This window comes from Penicillium arizonense, assembly GCF_001773325.1.
Source record: "Penicillium arizonense strain CBS 141311 chromosome Unknown PENARI_contig017, whole genome shotgun sequence".
NCBI classification, from domain to species: Eukaryota; Fungi; Ascomycota; class Eurotiomycetes; order Eurotiales; family Aspergillaceae; genus Penicillium; species Penicillium arizonense.
The window spans coordinates 77,662-102,601 of NW_019173294.1; the positions used below are offsets into that span (position 1 = coordinate 77,662).

At 48.5% G+C, this 24,940-nt stretch overlaps 9 protein-coding genes across 9 annotated transcripts; 7 read left to right on the top strand and 2 right to left on the bottom strand.

Annotated features, from left to right (window-relative positions):
- Positions 1 to 47: 47 nt before the first annotated feature.
- Positions 48 to 1,042, top strand: pex20 (the record flags this gene model as incomplete). Its single annotated transcript, XM_022634376.1, has 2 exons — positions 48 to 161; positions 218 to 1,042. The coding sequence occupies 2 exons, from the start codon at positions 48 to 50 to the stop codon at positions 1,040 to 1,042; spliced, it is 939 nt and encodes a 312-aa protein (XP_022485928.1).
- A 731-nt stretch (positions 1,043 to 1,773) lies between these two features.
- On the top strand, positions 1,774 to 2,423 carry PENARI_c017G10358 (uncharacterized protein; the record flags this gene model as incomplete). Its single annotated transcript, XM_022634413.1, has 2 exons — positions 1,774 to 2,319; positions 2,376 to 2,423. 2 exons carry the CDS (start codon positions 1,774 to 1,776, stop codon positions 2,421 to 2,423), a joined length of 594 nt encoding a protein of 197 aa, XP_022485794.1.
- A 743-nt stretch (positions 2,424 to 3,166) lies between these two features.
- PENARI_c017G03394 (uncharacterized protein) lies at positions 3,167 to 4,347 on the top strand (the record flags this gene model as incomplete). Its single annotated transcript, XM_022634289.1, has 3 exons — positions 3,167 to 3,257; positions 3,309 to 3,410; positions 3,461 to 4,347. The coding sequence occupies 3 exons, from the start codon at positions 3,167 to 3,169 to the stop codon at positions 4,345 to 4,347; spliced, it is 1,080 nt and encodes a 359-aa protein (XP_022485756.1).
- A 299-nt stretch (positions 4,348 to 4,646) lies between these two features.
- On the top strand, positions 4,647 to 7,265 carry PENARI_c017G09492 (glutamine-dependent NAD(+) synthetase; the record flags this gene model as incomplete). The annotated part of the gene is made up of 8 exons (XM_022634397.1): positions 4,647 to 4,800; positions 4,862 to 5,270; positions 5,326 to 5,481; positions 5,581 to 6,272; positions 6,332 to 6,502; positions 6,595 to 6,767; positions 6,816 to 6,977; positions 7,041 to 7,265. The coding sequence occupies 8 exons, from the start codon at positions 4,647 to 4,649 to the stop codon at positions 7,263 to 7,265; spliced, it is 2,142 nt and encodes a 713-aa protein (XP_022485830.1).
- Positions 7,266 to 9,068: 1,803 nt separating this feature from the next.
- Positions 9,069 to 10,565, bottom strand: PENARI_c017G06838 (T6SS phospholipase effector Tle1-like catalytic domain-containing protein; the record flags this gene model as incomplete). The annotated part of the gene is made up of 3 exons (XM_022634350.1): positions 9,069 to 9,349; positions 9,418 to 10,338; positions 10,388 to 10,565. The coding sequence occupies 3 exons, from the start codon at positions 10,563 to 10,565 to the stop codon at positions 9,069 to 9,071; spliced, it is 1,380 nt and encodes a 459-aa protein (XP_022485851.1).
- Positions 10,566 to 11,390: 825 nt separating this feature from the next.
- Positions 11,391 to 17,212, top strand: PENARI_c017G11179 (peroxidase/cytochrome P450 family protein; the record flags this gene model as incomplete). Its single annotated transcript, XM_022634431.1, has 16 exons — positions 11,391 to 11,499; positions 11,564 to 12,102; positions 12,161 to 12,325; positions 12,385 to 12,493; positions 12,547 to 12,636; positions 12,691 to 13,033; positions 13,082 to 13,776; positions 13,833 to 13,921; positions 13,993 to 14,054; positions 14,107 to 14,580; positions 14,644 to 15,088; positions 15,153 to 15,383; positions 15,457 to 15,733; positions 15,794 to 16,164; positions 16,632 to 16,981; positions 17,035 to 17,212. The coding sequence occupies 16 exons, from the start codon at positions 11,391 to 11,393 to the stop codon at positions 17,210 to 17,212; spliced, it is 4,527 nt and encodes a 1,508-aa protein (XP_022485735.1).
- A 406-nt stretch (positions 17,213 to 17,618) lies between these two features.
- On the bottom strand, positions 17,619 to 19,011 carry PENARI_c017G09050 (cytochrome P450; the record flags this gene model as incomplete). The annotated part of the gene is made up of 2 exons (XM_022634390.1): positions 17,619 to 18,947; positions 18,997 to 19,011. 2 exons carry the CDS (start codon positions 19,009 to 19,011, stop codon positions 17,619 to 17,621), a joined length of 1,344 nt encoding a protein of 447 aa, XP_022485881.1.
- A 1,151-nt stretch (positions 19,012 to 20,162) lies between these two features.
- Positions 20,163 to 20,896, top strand: PENARI_c017G04244 (LITAF-like zinc ribbon domain-containing protein; the record flags this gene model as incomplete). The annotated part of the gene is made up of 3 exons (XM_022634304.1): positions 20,163 to 20,326; positions 20,373 to 20,591; positions 20,647 to 20,896. The coding sequence occupies 3 exons, from the start codon at positions 20,163 to 20,165 to the stop codon at positions 20,894 to 20,896; spliced, it is 633 nt and encodes a 210-aa protein (XP_022485739.1).
- A 1,422-nt stretch (positions 20,897 to 22,318) lies between these two features.
- Positions 22,319 to 24,751, top strand: PENARI_c017G09837 (phosphoketolase family protein; the record flags this gene model as incomplete). Its single annotated transcript, XM_022634403.1, has 1 exon — positions 22,319 to 24,751. The coding sequence occupies one exon, from the start codon at positions 22,319 to 22,321 to the stop codon at positions 24,749 to 24,751; it is 2,433 nt and encodes an 810-aa protein (XP_022485836.1).
- Between the last annotated feature and the right edge of the window lie 189 nt (positions 24,752 to 24,940).

Consider the following 24,940-nt stretch of genomic DNA (forward strand, 5'->3'; position numbering starts at 1 on the left):
AGAATCTCTCTATTGAAATATTTTCTCACTGATTATCACGGGTCATCATGGCTGATGCGCTGTGCGGGCCGTCGAACGCGCTTCAAAACTTCCAGAAGCATACGTCGGTTGATCGGACCCTTCAGCAAGATCGGTTGACTTCCAGGCAATCGCCTGCCCAGGTTTGTGATTATGTTGACATGTCTTCGTTTCACCCGCACTAAATTGCGCTCTCCAGGGTTTCCGATCCCAGAACCCCCGAGAGGGAATACTTGACCCGGAGTTCGCCGCATTCGAAGCCAATACCGCCGGTCCTGCATTGCCAGATTTACAATACCCCGCTCATTTCCGAGCACCAGTACAGCACCATGCAGCGCAGCGCCCCGCACATCATCCGGGAAACGCCAGCTGGGCGTCGGATTTCCAGAACTTGCAAATCTCAGGACCCTCGCACCCTGTATCGCAACTACACAGACCTAATATCGCACCAGTCACGGCACATGGCGGATGGCAGAATGAGTTTATGAATCAACAGCAACGAGGGCCTATGTCCCAGGCCCAGCAGACCCCGCAAATGCATGGTGGCTTCCAGCCATCGTTTGCGCCCAGCTACCCGATGTATGGTTCCATGAATCAGATGCAACCCCCGCAAGCTATGCAGCCCGAACAGCAGAAGCCCATGGAGCAGTTTGATGAGTCTGCATTTGAGGCTGCGTTTGATCAGGCAAGGGCGGACATGGAGTTACAGGGAGCCGACCTCCCCCAGCAAGTTACCCAGCAGAATTTGGATACCGATGAAGTTGATACCATCGAGCCCGTCGCCCAAGAGCAAGTCCGACTTGGGTCCGATCTCATTCCCCAGAGCGACAAGGAGGACCCTCAAACACGGGGCCGAGATGCAGATGAGCTTGCCCGGACCGCAGGCCAACTGCTTGACAGCGTTCGCAATGACCAAAGCCAAAAGTTCCAACAAAGCAACTTCCTAGCTCTGATGCGCCGAATCCGAGATCGCGAGGTGGAGGTTGAAGGTGATGAGTTCCGTGAAGTCAGTACCAACCCGTAACGGTTTGGCTGTCGGACGACAGAAATACCGGTATAATTTGGTCAATCTACGAGGGCGTTTGTCCTTGCTAATGTTGGTGCAGACGGCGCAGTCTCTTCACCCGGGTGGGCCATACTATCCGGGCCAACCCTATCCTGATCCCGCCATTCCCCCAAGCAGTAAGGAGCCTCCCCTATCAGCAGGGACCGATGTCAGACACCCATGAGAAACAGCGAAGAATCTGACCAGGCAATGCTCCCTGCCCAGACGGCATAGGCATCAGAGAGACCCCGGCAGCCGAGGAAGGAACCGATGGACTAAGGTCCGGTTCTTTTGGTGACACAAACGCCCTGTACGAAGGCTTGATCCACAGCCAGGGACTAGTGGATAGGCGCATGATCCCATGCTTTTTGAGGAAGGATTTGGAATCACACTTTTTACACTAGATGTATAGGGTACTTACTTGAGTACGGCCCGGCCACCGTAGCCCAGGTACTGGTACATTTTTTTATTGATACCCATGAACAATAGCAAACGCGTGATCTCTATTGAGCACACAAGCCTCCATTGAGATTTCCCGACTAGGCAACTCAATGGCCAACCATGGCCTCTGATTGGTCGCCTATTGAATGTCTTCCTATTGTGCCCATTCAATCGCCATCAACAATAGAAACCTCCAAACTTGGTTTAAATATCCAACTTCGCGCTTGTTTACTTCTCACCTTTAGATCTCTCACACTTTTCTCTTCATAATGCTTCCCCCATCAGACTCATTCCGTTATCAGCTTCAAAAGCTGGCAGAAGTTCGAGCTAATCGCAACAACCCTCCACCCACCGCTCCTCCTCCATATACACTGTCGGTCTGCCAACCTGATGGTAGAAATGTCATGGCCATCAACCCCGACCAGGAAGAGGAGTCTGGCCCTATCACCATCCGAATTGATAACTCCATCTCTGTGGCCGGCCAGGACAATACCATTATTCTCCCATCTGGAGCTGCCCTTCCTCCAACTCAGACCGAGTCAAACACATCGTCGGCCAATAGGCCTTCCCCTCCGCGACACGCAAACATGTCATCGACTGTGACCGCTATAATTGACACTTTGAACCGCGTCAACGCTCTTTGCGACGTGTCCGGTAACCTGAGAACATTGGAGGTCGATCTCAATGCTGGTATAAAGGTTGATGGTCGAAGCAACACCATATGCATGGGGAACATGGCCAGGGTTCCCCAGCCTAAGACGCAGGCGCCTGCTGTGGAAAGAGAGAATCTTGGTCGCAAGCACCGTGCAACCTCGGTTCGTGTCTGACAGTTCCACAAGAAATAAAACATCTACTGACTTCATCTATACAGGAGCCTGTGGGATGTCCCCCACCCACTCGCTCTCGCCCCTCATCCTAAGGCGTGAAATAGATGGGGGCGGTGTTGTTTGGAGTTTGCATTTTGGTATTCGGTATCTCTTGCTTTGGCTTTCGCAAGTTTTCGCTGGGTGTCTTGCATGTTTGTGGTTAGTTTTGGCTAATAACATGTCACATTGCTTCAGTGTTCTAGTCCCCTGTATACCTAGATGCTTGACTTGTGTTATTTTCTGTGCTGTTAGTGGCTTGTTTATGCTTTTCCTATAATGAATTATGAAATTAGAATGGTGTCTTGGTCGTTAGCTTATCCTTCACGAAGATCACAGGTGCTTGATTAAGAACTGGGATTATAAGGCAAACTGTCTACAACTAGAATGATCGGCCTACAAAGCGCCATACTACACCTTCCCTAAGACCGTTAGATAAGACCTAGATTAAGTGTTAAGAAAACTGATCAGATATACCATGAAATACACTTATAAACCGCCCCAATTAGCGGTGAGAGCTCCTGAAGCCCCGATGATCGTTGCAGCTTTTTCCTGCGGGGTTTCCCAATGACAGAGAACAGAGGATCAAATTGAAAGACCATGCAACATGTCGGACGATGGATGCGCCTTGGTGGATCTCATTGACACGCTTACAGCACAAGTGGTTAGACTTGCTGTGGAACACTGTTGACCCACTGTGTTTATGGGGTATTGATCTGGTGGCAATTAATGGAATTATTTAGAGTTATGGCTGAATCAACCTCTTCTATCTTACGGTGCTCTTTTTTCAGGAAAGAGAATGACATTGCAAGTGGACAGCTTGGATTCTAAGCCTGGCTTTAAGATTCCTCTGCCGAAGTATGAACATCCACCGGAGACGAGATGTCCATGTGAGCAATAACACCCTCGTTAATGAATCCCTAAACTTAACTCTGTGCTAGTGAAATATGCGAATGTCGTTACCATTGATCTTTCTGAATATGATCGTCCGGGAGGCAGAGATCGACTAGCACAGCAAGTCAAAAAATGCGTGCGTGACTTTGGTATTTCTCTCGGTTTCTTCCGCCATAGAAAAAATACTAACATAGAACAGGCTTCTTTTATATTACCAATATTGGTCTTTCCGAGGATGAGATTGATCTGCAATTTGCCATTGCACAAGCATTCTTTGCACAGCCTGTGCAAGAAAGACTGAGACAACTTGCACCTTTGCACGAAGGAAATTATAATGGCTACCGGCCATTAGGTACCTTGAGTCTCTTTTCAGGACTGCAAGATTCACTGGAGTTTTACAGTATCTTCAAGTTCATCCCTCAAAGCCAACGCTCGCAGCCAGAACTTATCAAGCAATATTCAGCCGAGATCGAGCGATTCTCCCGCCGTATGCACGAGAATGTCTCATTCAAACTTCTACGAATACTTGCGACGATGCTAGAGCTTCCAGAAGATCAATTTGTGAACGGCAACCGCTACGAAGACGAATGTGATAGCTCCGTGCGGTATATGTTATACCATGCCCGGTCGCAAGAAGAAAATAGGATGTTTGACGACTATTACCTCCGTGGCCATACAGACAAAGGAACATTGACATTCCTCTTTCAACAACCAATAGCAGCGCTGCAAGTGCAGCGAGTGCAAACGGACTGGGAGCATTTGAGGATTCCCGCCGGCACTGTTGCAGTGAACATTGCCGACGCATTGCAGTTTCTCACCAATGTGTATCTGAAAAGTGGTTTACATCGGGTCATAGCGCCACCGAAAGACCAGGTGCATATGAATCGCTTGGGGCTTTTGTACTTTGTACGTCCGACGGATAAGTTGCCTTGGAAGTCTCTGGATAGTCCGTTTCTGAGGAGGGCAGGTTACGCGAAGTCGACCGAGCATGATAGAGATATGTCTGGGCTGGAATGGTGGAGGGCAGGAGTGAAGACTCGCAAGGCAGCCAATTATGTGAAAGATACAGCTCGTTCAAGTACTTAGTGAATGGCAACTGGATACTCCGGTGATGTCTAAGTAGCGTCATGCCCGGACAAGCCTGCACATTGGCTCGGCTGTTGTCGAAACAATCAAAACAGTTATGAATCAGAAAGCACCTAAAGCTACAAACAATTCACTTAGCAATCACCAAATGATCGAATGATATAAAGAACCTTCCAAACAACTAAGGCTATCGACACCGGGCCGCACACCTGGGCAGGATTAGCTAATCACCCCACTACACAGTCATGGCTCTACAACTTTCGACCACATCGCCGTCTAGTCTTGGTTTCATATCTAAAATGGCGCCTTTGATTACCCTCGCAACATGTGCACTGAACCAGTGGAGTTTGGACTTCGCTGGTAACCTGAAGAGGATCAAGCAGAGTATCATCAAGGCCAAGGAAGCCGGCGCAACTCTGCGTGTCGGACCGGAGCTCGAGATTCCGGGCTACGGTACGCGTTGCAATATGCACATGTTACCATCGTATCATTTTCAACTAACTGAATGATATAGGCTGTCTGGACCACTTCCTGGAGACCGAGGTGTATGAGAACTCATGGGACTCCCTCTATTCGATCCTGACAGACCCTTCTCTGCATGGTATCATGATCGATGTTGGGCTTCCTCTTCTTCACCGGAACTGTAGGTACAATGCTCGTGCTATCATTCTGGACGGAAAGATTCTGTGCCTACGGCCCAAACTCTATCTCGCCAACGACGGCAACTTCCGCGAGATGCGATTCTTCACGCCGTGGAACAGACCCAGACATGTTGAGCAGTACCAACTGCCCTCGTTTATCCAGAAGCATCAAGGCTCTCGTCACGTCCCTATTGGTGATGTTGTCCTCTCCACCATCGATACGTGCCTTGCCGCCGAGACCTGTGAGGAGCTGTTTACTCCCAACAGCCCTCACATCAACATGTTTGTAAACCCTTTCGCCAGATCGTATGTGGGTTGCTAACTTTATATGGTTAAGGGGACTCAATGGTGTAGAGATCTTCACGAACAGTAGTGGAAGTCATCATTCACTCCGAAAGCTCAATGAGCGTATCGCTCTGATCTCAGAGGCTACTCGCAAGAACGGAGGTATTTATCTCTACTCCAACCAACTTGGGTGTGATGGCGATCGACTGTGAGTAGATTCAAACCTGCCAAGTATCCCTAAGTAGAAGATCTAGAGGGGATATCCTGAGCCATGACAGCAAGCAAGAAATGTACTAACCAAAAGCAGGTACTATGACGGTTGTGCCATGATCTTTGTCAACGGAGACATCGTTGGCCAGTCAAGCCAGTTCTCACTTAATGAGGTCGAAGTTGTGGTTGCGACTGTGGATCTTGAGCAAGTGAGAGCATACAGATTTGCCCCGTCGCGTGGTATGCAGGCAGTTGCAGCCCCAGAATATGAACGGATTGAGGTCGATTACTCTCTCTCCTGTGACGAAGAAGCACTCACGCAGATGATAACCCCTGCAAGACCCCCCCGCTATCACCTCCCGGAGGAGGAAATTGCCCTGGGGCCTGCATGCTGGCTTTGGGATTATCTCCGACGCTCCAAGGCCGCTGGCTTCTTCGTTCCTCTCTCTGGTGGAATTGATAGCTGTGCGACAGCCACCATCGTGTACTCCATGTGCCGCCTTGTCATTCAAGCTATCAAGGATGGCAATGAACAGGTCATTGCAGATGCGAAGCGCATTGCTGCTTTCACTGCTGAACTTCCCAAAACGGCTGAAGAGCTATGCAACCAGATCTTCTTCACTTGCTACATGGGAATGGAGAAGCAGAGCAGCAAGGAAACAAGAGACCGGGCCAAAGTCCTATCTGAAAAAATCGGGTCTTATCACACAGATGTGAACATTGACGATATGTTCATTTCCACGAAGAACATGTTGACTCAAGCCACCGGCTTTGAGCCCAAATTCAAGGGTTCGTATCTCTTTGTGCTTTTTCATCTAAATTCAAAAGTTGCTAATCTACTGAAATAGTTCACGGAGGGTCCGTCACACAAAACCTTGCTCTCCAAAACATCCAGGCAAGATCCAGAATGGTGCTTGCCTACTACTTTGCCCAGGAGCTGTGTGAGGTCAGGAACCGACCCGGAGGCGGTAGTTTACTGGTACTTGGAAGCTCTAATGTGGATGAATGCCTCCGCGGATGTAAGTATACTCTTTCGAAGAGGCCGATTTTTCATAGGGAAAAATGGCACGGTGGTCACATTATCATCACAAGACGCTAACTTCTAGAATAGATCTGACCAAATACGATTGTTCCTCTGCGGATCTCAACCCAATCGGGTCCATCAGCAAGGTTGACTTGAAGCGATTTATTGCCTGGGCTTCCGAAGAATTTGATCTGCCCATTCTCGAAGACTTCATTCATGCCACGCCCACAGCCGAACTCGAGCCAATCACTTCGGATTATGTATGTAAATTATTCTTCTGCTCTGACCTTGATACTGACATTCAAAAGACCCAAAGCGATGAGGTCGACATGAAGATGACCTACGCAGAGCTTTCCCGCTTCGGTACATTGCGGAAGGTCAACCACCTAGGACCCTACGGCATGTTCCTTCGTCTCCTTGAGGAGTGGGGTGGTGAGGGCAAGCTTAGCCCACGCGAGATTGGCGAAAAGGTGAGCCATACCTTTGAATCCCGCTTTCCGTCAATCGGTAGTTTCTTGCTAATAGTCTGGTAGGTCAAATTGTTCTTCCACTTCTACCAGATCAACCGCCATAAGCAAACGGTTGCTACACCCTCCTATCACGCAGAGAGCTATTCGCCCGATGATCACCGATTTGACCTTCGACCATTCCTGTACCCACCCGGGTTCGAGAGCTGGTCTTTCAAGAAGATCGATGGGCGGGTCGAAGCACTGGAGAAGAGGAGCAAGAAGAAGGAAGACGCGGGACCTCCAAACTAGATAAGAAAACCTGTACAGTGCGGAATATTACCCGCCGTGGCTCAGAGTGACTTAGATGTTGTCTGGTTAGACCCTTGAATGAATAAATTATGTCGGATTATGCCCAGTCGCAATTTTGGTTTGTCCAACGATTCAAGCAAGGCTGAGCACCCCTAATTGATGCGGGGACACGAGAGACTTTCCGGACTGCTATTTCAGCTCGTATCTGCAGACTCTCATAAAAATCTGCCCGTTACTGCTTATTTCATGAATTCACGGGCCAATTGTCTTGGCTACATACATACGGACCGGATCAGACTTGCTTTGTGTAATGGAAAGACACCTGGGCCTGCCAGGCAGAAGACGAGATACGTGAAGTTTTCCATGAGCACGGTCAGAAAATCAAGACGACGGCATTGGGCTATGGGTAGTAGGTGAGATCTTGGAGGAATGAGGTATAAATTCAACTTGCACGTCACTACAAAGATCTGGATATGTTTGTCAAGGACAATAAGTCGATGCAGATTGTGGTATGTGAGTTGAGTGAGTCCTACATCACGATAGGCCATCACATTAGATCTCAAGAATACGACGGATTATATCCTAATCTGGACAAAAGCATTATGGATTTGGATCTAATAGGATCCGTTGGATTTTCGCGGATAAAAAGGTCTCAAAGGTAATAGTAAACTAGTAGAAGTTCTCAAACTAATAGTGTGATCTCTGTCAGGGAGCAACATGTCTGCTTTTGTTAGCAATATATGCTTATTGGTTTTTTATGATATCGTAGAAACTGAAACGCTGTTATTTCTGCCTTATGTTTAATCAAGACCCATCCCTCTTTGACCAAACGTCACTGAATATTCTCCCCAGAAGGTAGCCCAGGGTTGGAGCATGTATTTAGACTAGTCTAGGCCACTGAATTGTATAAAATTGACTGCACGTAGACCTACACCGCGCAGATAAGACATAGCAGACTTAACATCACAAATCGCCTTAACGATCCAAGGAATAGAAAGACTAACCGGAGCGGCAGGCTGATAATCATGCAGTGAATACGTGGACACCGCTGAAAGCTGAGTGGCTTCAGATCAGCCAAATAGGCTCGAATGTTGGGGCCTGAGCGGGTTCCCCTCTTCTTTAGGCCCCGTTGAGAATTCAACATCAAATCCGAGTGGAAATAAGAACTTATAAATGGCGCTTTCTGTAGAACTCCGGAGTACATAGCTGCCGCTGGTCAAACGAAGACTACTAAGTAAGAGAGTGGTATGTTCGGCTGTTAACTTAGTAACTATGTACTTGCGCATTGAGTCTTCCTACTTTGATCTTAGTTGGGAGCGTACCTCGGAGTTAAATTTCGTTTCTGTTGTTGCTTTTTCTCATTAATCCCCGCTTTGCTATAAGCCGAGCTGATGATGAACCTCAGCTCATTGGTGATAGTTCATGCACGCTCGCTCTTAGGGCCCGTTCCGCCAGCCACATTCTTCCTCCGCAGTGCATGTGTCAAACATGAAGTTTGAGCATATGTTAGCGACAAAACGAGGTCATTCTATTGGTGCGATAGAGCTGCAGATCAAGGATGTAGATCCAGAGCTAAACCTGTCAGAATCTGACATACCCTTCCTAAGTTACCCACGAAGAGATTTCATTTTTCCATTTGGAAAGATCATCACCTATCGTAAGATCCAGAAAGAATTTATTTATGACCAACAACCAAAACGAAAATATTATTGCGGCGAACTGGTTTGCCATTACATCCCGTCTATGCATTAGCCCCATGCCATGGGAAGATCAATCGCATTATTCATAATGGCATTCGCGCTCTCAGGCCTCCTTTTTCCCGTTCACAGCTTGGCTAGCCATGTTCTTTCTCATCTTTGTCCAGGCATACGTGATGTTGGCTACATTAGGCAGATGCGAGTTGTCCCCGCCTCGCACAGGAATTGACTCTTCCTTCAAGATGCCCGCTCGAATCATTTCGTTTACGCTCGGATGAATTTCGGCATCTAAAGGTAGATCACGGGGGGCACCGAGGTTTGGTGGGAGTCGACGAGGGACCCATTTTCCCTTTTCCAACTCGAGACGAGTAAAAATTGGAAGGCATTCTGAGAGCAAGAGTCAGTCTATTTTCAATTATGGGTACTGGCAGAGTGTTTGATGTATGAACACTTACCCAGAATCCACCACATAATGACCATCACAAAGAAGGTTCCGTATCCAAATCGCAGTGTGTCGTGTGGCTGGTTAGTTTCTCTCCGAACTTCGAAAGCATTGGTGCCAGGCTCCTCCTTTCCGGGGAAGGCATTTTCTCTTTTCACCACGTCATCGACATTGAGGGTCTGGAATGATAGTTTGCTCTTCGAACCCTCCAGACTTAGGACTTCTTGGATCATCCAGTTCAAAGGCGTGTCCGAGAGAAGATGCTTCTGACCACGTTGCAGCCCATAGCCTCCCCCAACATCGCAGTGATTACCGGCAAACCATACCTCTTTTAGGTCCACAGGGTCTTTATTTTTGTCCATGAGAAACAGTGCCGGCTTGAACTTCAGCCTTCTCTCATGGATAGACACCGCGTGTCGGATATGACGGGCAGCTGGATTGGCAATCGACTTGTAGGAGGTGCGGTAGAATGGGATCTCAAACTGACCAACACTATTCACACAGTCAAAGAGACCGAGGAAATGAATTCCTACATCTGGGCGACAGAACGTAGTCTTGAAATTCTGCAGATACCCTTCCAGTTTGATGTCCTTGTCGGTGGGAGGGTCATTTGCGCGAGATTGCTGATAATTGCTAAACGTTTCCCATGCAAAATGGACCATTTCTTCATTGCCCTTGGAGAGAAGACCGAGATCTTGAATCATCTCTGCGAGAAAGCGGGCTGTGTACGCACCTCGCGAAAACCCAAAAATGTAAATGTGATCCCCAGGGATGTAATAGCGCATTGCAAACTGGTAACCGGCCAGAACATGACTCCGGAATGATGTACCAACTGCTTGGTCGATGGTGGTGATAATCTTGGATTTGATCTTGGGCCAAATGGTCAATAAGTTTCCGCTTGAACTTTCGCCTTTGACATAGGTGCCAATTCCGGCTAAAATAAACGTGAGCTTCACATTTCTATCGGCTTTACAAAGACATACGTTGGTAGTAGTGGAATTGACCAGGAGAGTGTCTCTCGAGCATCTGATAGATTTTCACAATGTTTGTGTCAGACTCATTGCCTTGGAATCGATTGCCCGTGCCATCGAAGCAAAGCACAATTCGACGTGGACCAGAGACTGAGGCAGGTAGCCCTGTTTCATTGGTCGCGTGCGGCATGATGATTCAACTTGAGGAAGCGATGCTCTACAGAACGTCTGTGATACTGCGAAGAGGTTTTATTCAAGATAGGAGGGGAATGGTTAGCCCCGAAGAGAACTGTTTACCGTCAATTGCGCCAGCCACTGCCAAAAATCCCTCAATTGGACTTGCATAGTGACAAGTCCGAGTTGCTGCATATATCCACTTTTATTGACATGTTCATGCAACAACCCCACCACTATGCACGTTCAGCTCAGCTGAATCGGGGCCAGATTCATCTGCTGCCCAATAGATACGAGGAGATTATGCATGGCGCGAAATCTGATGCGCTGAATCCCCAAGTCCGTGACTGGCTGAAATCTACTCCTCACTTTTGTCCTAAGGAATGACATCAATATGCAGTGTGATGAGAGTGTGTTCTGCGCATCTACTTCCCGATTACTTGGTCTCCAGTTCTATTGAGTTAGAGAACAACAGGTGAGTTTAGATCGTCTTTATGCTGTTTCTCGTTGCTGTTGCCCTCTCTCGTGTCTGCCGAATATGGAACCCTTGAACGTGGGAGGTCTTTCAGCCGATGGCTTTTGGCGCCTTGTGGACTGTGCAGATTATCTCCTCACTGAGGATGCAGTGAGAATGGTTACTCGGAATCTAGCCAACAAGATCACTCTATTCCAAATCATCGTACTGGCAGCGGCCCCAGACATGCATGCGGCAGCCATATAAAGCTCGCCGCTCTCTTTCTCGCGTCTTTCCACCAATTTATATTTTTCTTCGATATTCTCACACGTAATCAAATCTTCATTATAATCATTCTGATTCCTGAATCAGTCCCATTTCCTCGTAATGGGTTGGTTCAGTGAGGATGCGCCTAAGCCTAAGCCTAAGCCCTCCTGGGACTTAGGATGGACGTCCCTCCCTTGGACATCCCCTTCCCCCCCAACTCCAACACGAGGTATGCCATTTCTTTTTTGAAAGACCGAACAATAAATCAAAATCTTGAACTAACATGCAATAAGCACCATTATTTAGTCTTGGATCATTAAGTAACAATGGCTGGTGGACATCTCCAAAAGTTGAGCCCAAGAGCCAGGAATGGTATCTGGTCCTTGTTGAGAAATTCGGTATCAGTGGAACCATTGGCCTGGTTCTTGGCTTTGTTCTTTGCTTGATCATTCTGAACCTAGGTCAAAAGACCATTAGTCTCCCTTTCAACAAGATCCCATTTCTCGGCAAGCAGCTCTCTGCTAAACCGTCTCAGCGCTTGGTACCCAGGGGCACACAGTCTGCCCTGAAAAGCATCAAGGGAATTGCACCAAGTCTACTAACAAGACTGAATCCATTCAATTGGAGAATCTTCAACCTGCAAAAGATTGCTGAAGAAGAGGATGACGAGAAATACCAAGCAGGGGAGCCATATGGCGACCCCAGTGTGATGGCCACTGGTCTCGTCAAAGACCTCAAGTCTGTTGGATTGAAGGCAGGCGTGAGAGACCTTCAAACATTGCTCAAGGTGGTCAAGTCTAAAGGGAAGCCTGTTAATGATCGGCAGATGACGGTGAGTTAAGAATTCGAAGCATAGAACCATGAAGACAAATGTACTGATTTTATCTCAGATGGAAAAGATGATTGCGATCACATCAGCCCTGCCACGCCATTCAAAAACGCGAAAGAAGTTGTCGGGTATCATCATCGACAGCCTATGGCAAAGCCTGCAGCATCCTCCTCTCAGCTACCTCGGCGACAAGTTCCAGTACCGAACCCCCGACGGAAGCTACAATGTATGTTGAGAATATAAAATCTTCTATCTCTCTGGGATTCTAACAAAAAATCAATACAGAATCCTCTCCAACCAGATCTTGGTAAAGCTGGGAGCCCCTATGCTAGAACGGTTCCGAAGCTGAAGCATTTGCACGGTGTTCAACCTGATCCAGGACTTCTCTTTGACTGTATGTGATCAAATAATTCCTTGACGATAGGTATACATGCTAAATTGTTCAAGTGCTCATGGGTCGGACTGATGACACGTTCAAGGAAAACCCAGCTGGAATCTCTTCGGTTCTATTCTATCATGCCAGCATTATTATTCATGGTAAGGAAACCCCGAGAACAGAGGTTTGTGGCGAGAACTGATTGACAACTTCAGATGTGTTCCGCACAAACCGCTTTGACTCAAATATCTCGGACACATCTTCCTATCTTGATCTTGCTCCATTGTATGGTTCGAGCCGTGCTGATCAGGAGAGCATTCGGACAATGCAAGGTGGTTTCCTCAAGCCGGATACGTTTGCTGAGAAGCGACTCCTTGGATTGCCCCCAGGTATCAATGTTATGCTTGTCATGTATAGCCGGTTCCACAACTATGTCGCCGACGTTCTTCTGAAGATCAACGAGAACGGTCGTTTTACTTTGCCACCAACCAGAACTGAGGAGGCTAAACAGCGCGCTCTGGTAAAGCAGGATGAGGATTTGTTCCAAACAGCGCGACTGTGAGAGTCCCATTTCCAGCAAGAAGGATATTTCTGACGATAGAACAGTATCACCAACGGTCTCTATATTAACATCTGTTTGCACGATTATCTTCGAGGGCTGACAAACACTCACCACTCTGCAAGCGACTGGACCCTCGACCCCCGTATTGCGGTGGAAAGGCATTTTGACCCAGATGGCGTCCCGAGAGGTGTTGGTAACCAAGTATCTGCAGAATTCAATCTTCTGTATCGGTTCCACTCAACGATCTCCCAGCGAGACGAGAAATGGATGAATGAATTCCTCAGAAGCCTGTTCCCAGGCGACAAGCCCCTTGACCAGCTCACACCTCAGGAATTCATTCAAGGCCTATTCCGATTTGAGCAGACTATCCCGGAAGATCCTTCCAAGCGTGAGTTCTCAGGTCTCAAGCGTGACGAGCACGGTCGGTTCAACGACGGGGACCTAGCAAGGATCATGAAGGAAAGCATGGAAGACCCAGCGGGCCTGTTTGGTGCCAGAATGGTTCCTAAAGCTTTGCGCATTATTGAGGTCACTGGTATACTCACGGCACGAAAATGGCAGCTCGCATCTTTGAACGAGATGCGTGATTTCTTCAAATTGAAGCGCCATGATACCTTCGAGGATATTAACCCTGACCCTGAGATTGCTGATCTCCTTCGAAAGCTGTATGATCATCCTGATATGGTTGAAATGTATCCCGGAATGTTCCTCGAGGATGCTAAGCCTCGTATGGATCCAGGTATGTTTAACTTCAGTTCTTGTCCAATATCAAACTCGCTAACCTGTTGTATGTAGGTTGCGGTGGATGTCCACCATACACTGTTGGAAGGGCTGTCTTCAGTGACGCGATTACCTTGGTACGATCCGATCGTTTCTGTACAGTGGTAAGTCTTCTTCTTCTTCTTCTTCTTCCCTTTCCCAAAAGTCGAAGTGTATCCGGCTAATATGAGAGCAGGACTACACCGCGTCGAACCTGACAAGCTGGGGCTTCCAAGAGGTGCAACAAAACCTTGACATGTAAGGTCACCCTCTTTCTGTTATAGTATAGCTACTGACTTACAGTCCGTAGCATGGGAGGATCAATGTTCCATAAATTGTTCCAACGCGCTCTACCAGGATGGTTCCCCTACAATTCCCTCCACACCACACAACCAATGTTCACTCGAAAGATGAACGAGGAAATTGCAAGGGAAATCGGGACCATTGGTCAATTCACGCTGGCCGATCCAGCACCGCCACCTGTTCCTGTCATCTTGACCAAGCACTCGACTATAACCAAGGTGCTCAAAGATCAAGCTAATTTCCGCGTCCCGTGGATCAAGTGGTTGAACGACATTGCCCCGGGTAGGACATTCAACAGCGCCATGCTGGCGGGAGATCTTCCCATGAACACTGCGCAGAGAAATCTAGTTACCGATATTATGTTCAGTCCGGCAGAGTTTATGCAGTTGTTCTCTGCGACGGCAATGTCTGTTGGAAGGGAACTCATCGATAGAGAAACTTTGAATTTGAAGAGTTTGGACCAGATCGATATTGTTCGCGAGTGAGTCCGACTTTTGCTTTGTTGGCTGTTAATGGATTGACCAACAACTGACCAATAATTTAGTGTCGCGATTCCTTTGAATACCCGTCTTTTGGCTGATTTGTTCGCTTTGGATCTCAAGACGCGTGAGAACCAGGGTGGAAGCCTGAGCGGCGCAACGCTGTATAAGTATCTTCTGGATGTTCGCACATTTGTCTTCAACAACAATGATCCGGCTCTCGCTTTACAGCGCAGGGATGCTGCTCGCGAAGGCGTTGAAGCCCTGACGGAGACCGGCTTGAAAGTGATCTCTGGCGGAGGCTCTCGATCTCTTTTCTCGAGAATTCCACTCATTGGATGGCTGTTCGGCCCTAAAAAGGCTCAAAGAAGCAAGCCAACTGTTGGATCTCTGCGCTGGTATGGTCAGAATGTCATGAGAGAGATCATTGCTGCTGGAAAGTCTCCCGAGGAGACTGTCGATATCAGCTGGTTGACTGCTGTCGGTGGTGTTGGCGCCCCAATCGGAGTGGTTTGTCTCTCCAAAATTTTAGCATCAGAAGCTGTAATGTGGACTAACCATGCTATCTTCACAGTTTGTTGATGTTCTTCAGTTCTTCCTTAAAGAAGACAATTCCCACCACTGGGAGGCCATCCAGGGTCTCATCAGTCATTCTGACGTGAATTCATCAGATAACACACTGCGACAGTATGTGCTTGAGGCGCAGCGCTTGACAAGCGGCCAGCGAAACCTCCGCATCTGCGCTAGCGAAACGACGATCGATGGCAGGACTTTTAAACCCGGCGACGCGGTAGTGTCACTACTTGTAAGCACCACACCCTGATATCGCCCAACAAAGGAAAAGAGATGCAGGTGTGCTAAAACATCAATCTTGACAGGGCCAAGCATGCATGGATCCAGAAGTCGTTCCACACCCCCATAAATTCAAACTCGGCCGACCTGCCAGCGCGTACATCCACTATGGCTATGGTGCGCACGAATGCATTGGCCGGGAATTAACCCTGGCCTTTGTGGTAACTCTTGTCAAGCTTTGCGCTGGCCTGAAGAATCTTCGCCCTGCACCAGGCGACATGGGGGTCTTGAAGCAAATCACACTTGGCACAGAACGATGCTATCTCAACGACAGCTGGTCCCACCTGACCTTTGATCCAACGAGTAAGTCTTACCTCCTAAACCATGCCTTTTGATCTTTTATACTCATGTCACACCTTGTAGCATGGAAAGTCCACTTTGAAGGCCGCGGCAAGGGTGTCTACAAGCATCCCAAAACACCCGTTACTGCTGGTCGGGATTTAAATGCCTTGTCCAACTCACTCATCCAGCAACAGAAAGACTTCTTGCTGGCAGCTACTAAGATTACAAACGGTCAAGGTACTGTACACTCTCTCAAGGATGATGTGCCTCTTGTTGCCGATGAGACGAACGGTGAACTTGACGGGGCGACTGACCTTGAGGGCGATTCAGACTCTGTGGTGCACCAGATCATCCCTGCTTTTGAGGATGAACAACATGAGACAACCAATACTGTGCATGAGGTTAGCTTCTCGTCTTTCAGCCACTCTTATGAGAGGGATCATGATAGAGACGTGAGTTATGGACTAACGCGGGATCAGTAATTTTGGATGTGTTTGCTTTTATTTACTTTTTGTATTCGCGGTCTGTTCCTTTTTATTCCCAATTTGCAAATTACTTGTTACTCATTGTTCAAAATATTCATGACTGTTCAGGCGCGTCTGCCAGTAAAGATCACGAAAATAAACAATTCTGTGACAGGGACCGTCTTTATCACACGGAAGTAATATTAGTAGCTGCATTAGCTGCAAAGGGTGAGATCTTAACGCCCGCTATACTTAGTGGCGGCTTTTGGGTTCCGTTAGCTACATGCAAATGTTTCACTTGAAGAGCGCTTCGCGGGAGGAGATCATTTGTTAATGCAGATCCTCACTCTAATAATATGTTTCTTGGTTCAATCGCATTTAGCAACTAGCATGTTACGCACACACTCAACTTTCCCTTGTTAATACATCCCGCTATACCAGCAAATCCTCCATAGGCAGCGATGCTCTACACCGAACATATCTCCCAATTATCGAAGGGGGATGGATTGGAAGTTGTTCCGGGATTCGAGATGGCGTCTGTGAAGAGCTATAGCGGACTCCAGGTTGTTCCTGAGACGGAAAAAGAAGTCAAGCCAACAAGAGGAGGATTACACTATGTTGAGCCTGATTACGTTCCTCTCGAAAATAATGATAAAGTTGATCCCCCACAAGGCCGAGACCGCAAAAGGATATGTGGAGTGAGGTCTACAATATTCTGGCTGTTGTTGGTGGTTGCGATATTGGTTGTTGTCATTGCTGGTGTGGGCGGAGGCGTTGGAGGATATTTTTTGAACAAGAATTCAAGGTAAGTTCTATGTCGGTCATCCATTGATACGTGCATAGCTAAGTATCACATAGGAACTCTGATTCATCGACACCCGCCTCCAAGACCTCTATATTATCCCCAAAGACAACGGCATCCTCGGCGAGCACAACATCGTTGCTGAATCAACATCGTCAATTCCTGATTCAACTACCACATCCACTGCATCGGAAACATCATCCGGCCCAGTCACATCGGGAACATCGGGAATAGCTTCAAATCCATGCCCTGGTCAGAACCTCACCAGAATCACGGGCTCTAATGGTGCTATTTTCACATTGTTGTGTGCTGTGGACTGGCCGAGTGGTGACGGAGCAGCCAACGGCAAAGGGAAAGTAGGTGACTTATCCAGGTCAACAGAATATACATTGCCCTCTTGCATTTCACAATGCGTGGACTGGAACGCGGACAGTTCCAAGGCTAGGACATGCAAAGGGGTGGTGTATAGTGCCAATTTGACCGCTGCTTACGACGGAGGACAGGAGGGAAATTGCTTCTTGAAGGATCGAGTGGGCAAATATTTCCCTAATGCGGATACTTCAATGGCCGCAGGTCTATTGGGCTGAACGTGTACAATTATGATGATTTATGATATATAAGCCTGAGAATAACAACCCATTCATTCCAAGTTCCTCGGCCGAACTTGGCAAATGACATTCTTCGATCGATTGAACCATCCCTTGTGCACCTCCCATCGATCAACCAATATCTCAAAGTTGAACTCTCGCAGGATGGTAGGGAGTAATTTATACATCTCAGTTTCGCTGACAGTCCGACCAAGGCACATCCGCGGTCCATGACCAAACTGTAGCATAGATTTCTCCATCTGCCGAACAGTTTCGGCGTCTTGAAGCCATCGCTCGGGGATCCATTCATGAGAATCTTCGCCAAAGGCCCGCTTATCCACCTGCACAGCACCTGCAGTCATGAGGACTTCCACATCGCCAGGGACAAAGGTACCACATAGCTGCACACCTCCGGAGGGTACCTCCCGTGGGAATCCAGCTCCTGTCGACGGATGTATTCTCATACTTTCCATCACAACGGCATGAAGGTATGGGAGCTTCCGTGCGGCACTGAAGCGCACCGGATTCTCGAGACGTCCTTGCTCAAATGCCGTATCAATCTCCTGTCGCAGCTTCGCCAACTTGGTGGGATGCTTGTGCAAGTGGTAGAATATGGCCGTCAAGGCTGTGGCAGTCGTATCACTGCCCGCCCAGATCACGGACCAGACCTCGACTACAACGTCTGAGAAGTTCCAGTTGATGTTTTCACCTTTCTCGCGCACCATCTCCAGCAGACCGGAAAGCATATCAGTCTTAGGGTAGTCACCTCCTTCTTGCATCAACTTCCATCGCTCGCTGGCGGCCTTTTTAGCCTGCGTGACAGTATCCAGCATACCCACAATACCATCTCGGGTGTTCCGAAACACCAATTGAGAGAGCAGATATAGAGACTGGAAGCCCCGTGGCATATAAGTGATGGAAGCGCCCACATCGGGCATAACGCTCATGAGATAGCACCAGCGGTTATAGTCCTTCCCGTCACGGACCATGCCGAATCCACCCTCACGGCCATGAAAGATCTCGCCCATCACATCAAAGGTGTAACGCTCTAGCCAGACGCTCATATCCATGGATTCGCCAGACTCGGAAAGGTTCTTCATTTGCTGGCGGAACAAGTCAATCAGCCTGTCGATACAGGGCTCGTATTTGAGGACATTGCTCTGGGAATACATGGCACCGACCAACCGCCGTCTCTCGGCAGCCTTTGTCTCGTCCCGCTCAGAGAAGTTGTCCGTACGAGCATTCGGGATATGCATGTTAAATCCCTCGTAAAGACCACCCTTCCGCCACGCGCGACCATTCTTGGTCCCAAACACGGTCTCAATTGCGGCGGGATTTCCCACAGCAAGGTGGTTTGGACCTATACGCACAAAGTCGCCATACTTTTCATGGAGTTCATGGTGGATATCATTTGCTTTCCCGAGACGATACGTTTTGAACAGCCATAGCGAAGTAACTGAAGCCCAAAATGGACCTGGGAAATGACGTAGAGGGTGGAAATATCGGTTGTATATGACGATGGACAAAACATAGACCAGATATGCTGGTATTAAGAACTGGATACCCAGCCGGAGTCCTTCGGTGGTCAGGCGAAGTGATATCATTTGGAGTTGAAGCTTGAAATGACAGCACACGTGCAAGGAGATATATTCAAGAGAAAAGATACGTCTCGGAGATGCGTGGGCCTAAATAAGTCCCACATCACATCTAACGTATCACATAAGAACTAAGTTATCACATAAGAAAGGGGAAGTTTCGGTTGCCTCTGGAAATGTCGATCAGTGGGGCTGCACCATTTGCGCTTTTGACGCGTCCAAAACATGGAGGTACTTGCTTGAAGATCATTGGATGTCTCAATGACATGTATCTGGGTTCTGATGAGCAGTTCTAAAGATCTTAGCCACAGTGGAGAGACGAATAAGGGCACGGTTGCCCACTATATATGAACGTAGACGTGCATAGATATATTAATCCTGTGATCGCAGTCCAGATCTCGTAAATACAATATTGTTGCTCATTCAATATGCGACCGGGGGGAGACAGGCTCTAACTAGTTCGTCTGGTGCACTTCGGCCCCCGGGGCCAGGCTGCGCCCGCGTATTTCGATTTCAGGCGCGAACCCTGCATGCCCCTGAGTCTAACAGATTAGCGTATTATATACCGGCAGATTAAGAAATTATTCCACGTCATCAAGACCTCCTCAATAAATTTACGCGATCATATATGGGTTAGAAGTATAAGAATAAATCAGACGAAGAAATCCACGCTATTGGCAAGTAGTCCAAGGCGCCCTAACGACTGAGTCACAGTTGAGGACCTCAACGCGGCCCCACGTCCTGTATTGGATCTTAGTACGGACGTTTACTTCGTTTTATACTAAATTCCTAGCGGAGTACATGTGAATGCTATAATACCTACTTCTGATTAGTGGTTTTGGTTCTGTCGCATGTTTCCCGTGTCACCTGCTGCGCTGAGCCTCATCCCTTCTCCATAGGGCTTAGACCCCGTACAGTTGGTGATGCATTTAAGAAATTCTTCCCTTCCATCTCTTCCACTTCTCTACCTTTTCACTTGGATAGAAACTAGACACGTTCATCATGTCTGACCGCAAGGAACCCACAGTGGCCACCCCAATGGCCAGCCCGGCTGCGACTGGCCCAGCTCCTACTGATTCGGCACCAGAGACAACAGCAAGCACAACGGTACCAGCAGCTGATACTGTCACAGCCATCCCTGAGACAAGCCCTCCCCAATATGAACAGTATGTGACTCATTCAAGTTCGGACGTTCAAAACTGACGTACGTAGAATCCCCAGAGATGTGATCGCACCAGCACCAGCGGTCACCTCTAACACCGCAGACAACAACACACTGGGTCCTGTACCGGAGAAGATAGCACCGGCTGCAGTCACTCCGAATATTATCCCCCTCAATCAGTTGGGCGAGGCGCCAGGATACGTGAACTGTCCATTCTGCTTCCACAATGCTATGACCAAAGTCGACAAAACGAGCACCAGTTCCACATCGTAAGTCTAAATTTCATAATCTGCGCGTTGTGTTCTCGATACTGATTATTGACAGTATGGCTGCCGTTTGTTGCTGTCTCTTCGGTGGCATCATCTGCGCTTTTTTGCCCTACTGCATGGAGATGTGCCACGATTGCCACCACTTCTGTGGAAACTGCAACAACAAAATCGCAATCTTTCCAGATGAAGGCACAGTGCAGGTCTTTACGCCGGCCAACCCTGCCCCGGGTCAGGGTCAGGGTCCTGTCCACACAGCCCCCGCGCCCGTTGAACCTCCACAGGCACAGCCAGTCATGAAGAACTAGGGAATACGAGGCCTGAGTGCTACCGTGTCCTTGAAGTTTCCTTTTGTTGTCTTTGTTATGTCCTAGCGGCCAATTGGCATTGAGATATTTTGTTGCCCCTTTGTGGCCATTCATGTTAACACCAGATACGAGACCGGAAAATACCCTTAATTTCATCGTGGTGAGTATGTCGGGGGTTGAGTAGCGTTCTTCCTGATATGCTACCTAGCCAATGCATATCTATTATATCTCCCGCCATAGAAGAGAGACTGAGCCCAAATTGAACTCGAGGGTAGGAAAATAGACAAACGGCCCCCAGTGGAGTACAAAATGCCTAACCCCAAGCTAAGCCATGCTCGGGAGCCGCCCCGTGCCCCCAACGAATAGTTTGCCAGTTCGCCCTAACTAGCGACCCCTAGTACGCCTTAGTTTGCGTGTGCAATGAACTCGTGGGAACTATTCTCGTTTTGGGAAGCTCAATACGAAGGGGTAAAGGTTCAATGTGAGTTGGGTGCCTTGGCAGACTTGGCATTGGGGCCGAGGCCAACGATGTGCGCCACTTGAAAGGACCCTAAAATGAACAGAAAAGTGTACTTTGCCTTGCGAAATTAGCCCGGGCCTTAGCATATTAAACATCATCCCCTGGCCCCCAATCCTCGCTTAGCACCAAATACATAGCCGCGTCGATACGGCCAGCTGTACGCAACACCCTTCTACGAAGCAAGCTATCGATTATGAATATGTGCGGTTATTTTGTGCCAGAAAATATCTCAATTTGAAGATTTGATGGGATGATACATGTTTCGAACCATGCGATAGAGCCCTAGTTCGCGACTTAGTTCTGCGGGCAGCTGACAGCTTTGACTCCCGTCAATGCTATGCAAGTTACGCAACATGCCTTGCTGTTGCTGGAGATATAAGTGATGAAAGCTTCGTCTGGTCAGGTCGGATGCCTCGACATCATAAGTATTCAAGCACTGATCGAGTCTCACAAAGAGATAGTGCTATGCAGGATGTAACTCGGCAAGCAATACTTTCGAGGCTGTCCGGCATCAACGACTGAACATGATTGAGTATAATGATCTTGAGTAACAGACAGGAAGAGACAACCCAGTGAACTATACACATGTAGACAAGTTGTGGCCTGAGGCAGAAACGACACTGGCTCCCAATTCGATGATGCATGCATTGCCTGACGAAAACGCCCAATGGTACGTTTACTTCTTCACGTCATTGACTTGCCAGACAATCAAGATGTTATCCTTATTATTAAAAAGCCGAGATATGACCTGGATTCCAGGTTTGCCCGCTTCTCTCACCTTTGCATCTCTCTCCAATTTCAGTGTAAATCTACATTCACCGGATCTCCGGAACAACATCACACAGGGTTTCCAACGCCCTTGCATACTGTGAAACCATCTTTGTTCGTTGGAGTTACACAGCATGGCACCAAATACAGGCGAGAAGAGTATCTCTGCTTATGGAGAAGCTCGCTCGACGGTGGAGGGAAAGCCTCTTGATGCCGAGGAGGTTCGGAAGATGAATGCTTACTTCCGTGCTAGCATGTACCTTTGCTTGGGCATGCTGTACCTTCGTGAGAATCCTCTTCTTACCGAACCTCTTAAATTGGAGCATCTCAAAGCTCGACTCTTGGGTCATTGGGGATCTGATGCCGGCCAATCGTTTACTTGGATTCACATGAACCGACTCATCAAGAAGTACGACCTTGATGTGCTCTTTGTTTCTGGTCCTGGACATGGCGCCCCTGGAATTATCTCGCAATCTTATCTTGAGGGGGTCTACTCCGAGGTCTACCCTGACAAGGCCGAAGACACGGAGGGCATGCAGAAGTTCTTCAAGCAATTCTCGTTCCCCGGTGGTATTGGAAGCCATGCAACTCCCGAGACACCTGGTAGTATCCATGAAGGTGGTGAGCTGGGATACTCACTCTCGCATGCTTTTGGCTCAGTCTTCGACAACCCAAACCTCATCACTTTGACCATGGTAGGAGACGGCGAGTCAGAAACTGGCCCACTCGCCACCAGTTGGCACAGCACCAAGTTCCTGAACCCAATTGCTGACGGTGCGGTTCTTCCTGTCCTCCATCTCAATGGATACAAGATCAACAACCCTACCGTTCTTGCACGAATCAGTCATGACGAGCTGACAGCCTTGCTCGTTGGCTACGGATGGAAGCCCTACTTTGTCGAGGGCAGCGACTTCGACACCATGCACCAAGCCATGGCAGCTACTCTCGAACAGTGTGTTTTGGAGATCAAGAAGCACCAGAAGCAAGCCCGAGAGACGAAGACGCCCTTCAGACCCCGTTGGCCAATGATCGTTCTCCGCACCCCCAAGGGATGGTCCGCTCCACGAGAGGTTGATGGCCACCTGCTTGAGGGCTTCTGGCGCGCGCATCAGATCCCCATCACCGATGTGCGCACCAACCCTCCTCATTTGAAATTGTTGGAGACCTGGATGAAGGGTTATAAGCCAGAAGAGCTTTTCGATAAGAATGGCACATTGATCCCAGAGCTCAAAGAGCTGGCACCCACTGGTAACTCCCGGATGAGTGCCAACCCAGTTGGCAACGGAGGTCTCTTGCGCCGACCTCTCAACATGCCTGATTTCCGGGAGTATGGATTCACGGACATTGTCCCAGGCTCCACTATCAAAGGAGGCATGGCAAACATGGCCAAGTTCCTCCGTGACCTAGTCGCCCAGAACATGAAGACTTTCCGGCTCTTCGGTCCTGATGAGACTGAGTCGAACAAGCTTGCGGAGGTGTACAAATCTGGCAAGAAAGTCTGGATGGGCGATTACTTCGAAGAAGATAAAGATGGCGGTAACCTAGCGCCTGACGGTCGTGTGATGGAAATTCTCAGCGAACATACTTGCGAAGGGTGGCTAGAAGGCTACGTTCTTTCTGGTCGACACGGTCTGCTGAATAGTTACGAGCCGTTCATCCACGTCATTGACTCGATGGTCAACCAGCACTGCAAATGGATTGAGAAATGTCTTGAAGTTGAATGGCGTGCCAAAATCGCCTCGCTGAACATTCTCATTACTGCCACCGTCTGGAGACAGGACCACAATGGTTTCACCCACCAGGACCCCGGCTTCCTCGACGTGGTCGCCAACAAGAGCCCGGAAGTAGTCCGCATCTACCTCCCACCCGATGGTAACACCCTCCTCTCAGTGATGGACCACTGTTTCCGCAGCGTGAACTATGTAAACGTCATTGTTGCCGACAAACAAGAGCACATCCAATTCCTTAACATGGACGAAGCAGTGGCACACTGCACAAAGGGTCTCGGAATCTGGGACTGGGCCAGTAACGACCAAAACTCCGAGCCCGACGTCGTAATTGCATCATGCGGCGATGTCTCAACCCACGAAGCCCTAGCCGCAACGGCCCTCCTTCGCGAGCACCTCCCCGATCTAAAAGTCCGCTTCGTCAACGTAGTCGACCTATTCAGACTGATCTCAACCCTCCACCATCCCCACGGCATGTCCGACAAAAAATGGAAAGCAATCTTCACCACAGACAAACCCATCATCTTCAACTTCCACTCATACCCGTGGCTCATCCACCGGCTCACATACAATCGTCCCGGTCAGCACAATCTGCATGTGCGCGGGTACCGCGAGAAGGGCAATATCGACACGCCCTTCGAGCTCGCTATGCGCAACAACACGGATCGGTACAGTCTTGCTATTGATGCCATTGATTTGGTTCAGTCGCTTGGTAATACCGCTGCTGGTGTTAGGGAGAAGCTGATTAATGCGCAACTGGCGGCTAAGGAAGAGGCGTTCAATAATGGTCTTGATCCTGAGCATATTCGCAACTGGTCTTGGCCTTGGCCTAAGAAATAGGTGGTGTCAGTTGGGAGTAGCTGTGATTTTCCCTAGGCATATTTCCATAATCATGTATTTTATTCTTTTTTCAAACGTTATTTTCTGGCACTTCTCCTACATTGCTTCCTTGGCCATCTTTTACCATATTCTCCAAGCTATAGGAAGAGAGTTAGCATATTCTTGGGGACAGCACAAGCTGCCCTGAAT